This window comes from Solanum dulcamara, chromosome 7 (assembly GCF_947179165.1).
Source record: "Solanum dulcamara chromosome 7, daSolDulc1.2, whole genome shotgun sequence".
NCBI lineage: Eukaryota > Viridiplantae > Streptophyta > Magnoliopsida > Solanales > Solanaceae > Solanum > Solanum dulcamara.
The window spans coordinates 63,622,470-63,624,308 of NC_077243.1; the positions used below are offsets into that span (position 1 = coordinate 63,622,470).

At 39.5% G+C, this 1,839-nt stretch overlaps 1 protein-coding gene across 1 annotated transcript; it reads right to left on the reverse strand.

Moving 5' to 3' along the window:
* Positions 1 to 318: 318 nt before the first annotated feature.
* Positions 319 to 735, reverse strand: LOC129894794 (uncharacterized). Its single transcript, XM_055970430.1, has one exon. It carries the CDS (start codon positions 733 to 735, stop codon positions 319 to 321), a length of 417 nt encoding a protein of 138 aa, XP_055826405.1.
* Between the last annotated feature and the right edge of the window lie 1,104 nt (positions 736 to 1,839).

Below are 1,839 nucleotides of genomic sequence, written 5' to 3' on the forward strand. Positions count from 1 at the left end.
ATGGTTTAGCGAGAGGAGTTGATCTATTTTTCAAGTCAATATTTAGCTTTTTAGGGGCATAAAAGTGTGATCCCAAGCCTTGAAACTCATTTACAATCTCATCAAACTCCTGTAAGCAATCACCCTCAAAGTTTATGATCATAATAGCCAATGTATCGACAGTGAACCTCTCTTCAATAGATGCGTCAATCACTACTTCCTCATCTATGTCGATCACAGATATCAAAATCATATCTCAAGGCTGCTTCATGGCTTTACAAATATTGAATTTCACTTTCTCATTATTAAGACTGAAGGTGAGTTCACCGTTTTTCATGTCTACCAATTCTCTGCCCGTGCCCATAAATGGTCTTTCCAGGATTGTGGGGCTTCTAAGTCCACCACACGGTCTAAGATGAAAAAATCAATAGAGAATACAAACCTGTCAACTCTCACCAGCACATCATATAGGATCCTTACAGGCTTCATCACTAATCTTTCAGCCATCAACAACCTCATTGTAGTTGGTTTGGGGACTCCCAAGCCCAACTGTCTGTAGATTGCAAGTGGCATCAAGTTGATACTAGCTCCTAAGTCGCATAGAGCCCTGGTAAAATTGAATGTATCAATGGTGCATGGGATAGTGAATACTCTTGGGTCTTCTTTCTTTTCAACCAATGACCTTGTAGCAATAGCACTACAATAATATAGGTTGTCAATAGGCTCGAAGGTGATTGTCCTCTTCTTAGTAACCATGTCTTTTCATGAACTTTACATAACTCGGCATTTTCTCTAATGCCTCTAACAACAGAATTTTCACAGATATCTCTTTCAACATAGCGATGAATTTCAAAAATTTCCCATCCTGAGACTTGTTTTCAACCTATGTGGAAATGGGGGAGGAGGTTTGTAATTTTTTAGCAATGGTTGTGTGACCTCTACTTCGACCAGCTGTTTACCTTTTTCCTTTTCTATTCTCTTAGGTTCTACTGTAATCTCCTCAACTTTATCACTATTATCAACTAAAACTTCCTCATATGACCCACTCCTTTCCTATTTGTCGTTATCGCATGCAACATGCTTATCCTGCTCAGTCCCTACAGGTGATGGTCCCTGAATCATCTTACTACTTCTTGTTGTCATTGCCATATATTGCCCGTATTTCATTCGGTTTTGTATAGTATCACTGAGAAGTGTGTCATTCTTCCTTTGATTCAATGTCGCAGACAAATGACCCATTTGGTGTGCTAATTGGTTGATAGTAGTGGAATGTGAATCTACCAGCTGACCCATATTGGACATATCTCCCTTCAAGTTTTTGACACCAGCATTAGTTGACTTTACCTTTTTTAGAATCTGTGCCAGCATGTCTTCCAACTTTGAGTTTCCAAAACTAATCACAGCTCGATCTTTGTTTCCAGGGGGCACATACACACAACGACAGTCACTTTAGAAGGTGTCTTTTCTTTGCTTGTTTCCTTGATCATGGTTACTAGCTCTGTCATAATACCCATCCTTCTGAAAGTTTCGAGCTTGAATTCTAGAATTGTAGTTCTGGAAACCTCCCTGGTTGTTCAAATACTTCGCTTCTTCCTCAAAATCTATCTCTGGCTCGTCATACCTGTTGGCACCCCCTACTGCATTTACCTTCTCAACACCTCCAGATAGAAAGAGCTTTATCAGTAAATCTTTTTGGGTTTTGATGTGAGACATATCATGATCATGCTCCTTTTTTTCCTTGTTTGCTCAGCCGATATCTCGAATGTATAGCCTAGGCCACCAACCTCAGAATCTCTGTTGTGCCAAGATCTTCTAATCTTTGAAACCTGATCTAAGATTATTGACTCTTTCATGAAGTCT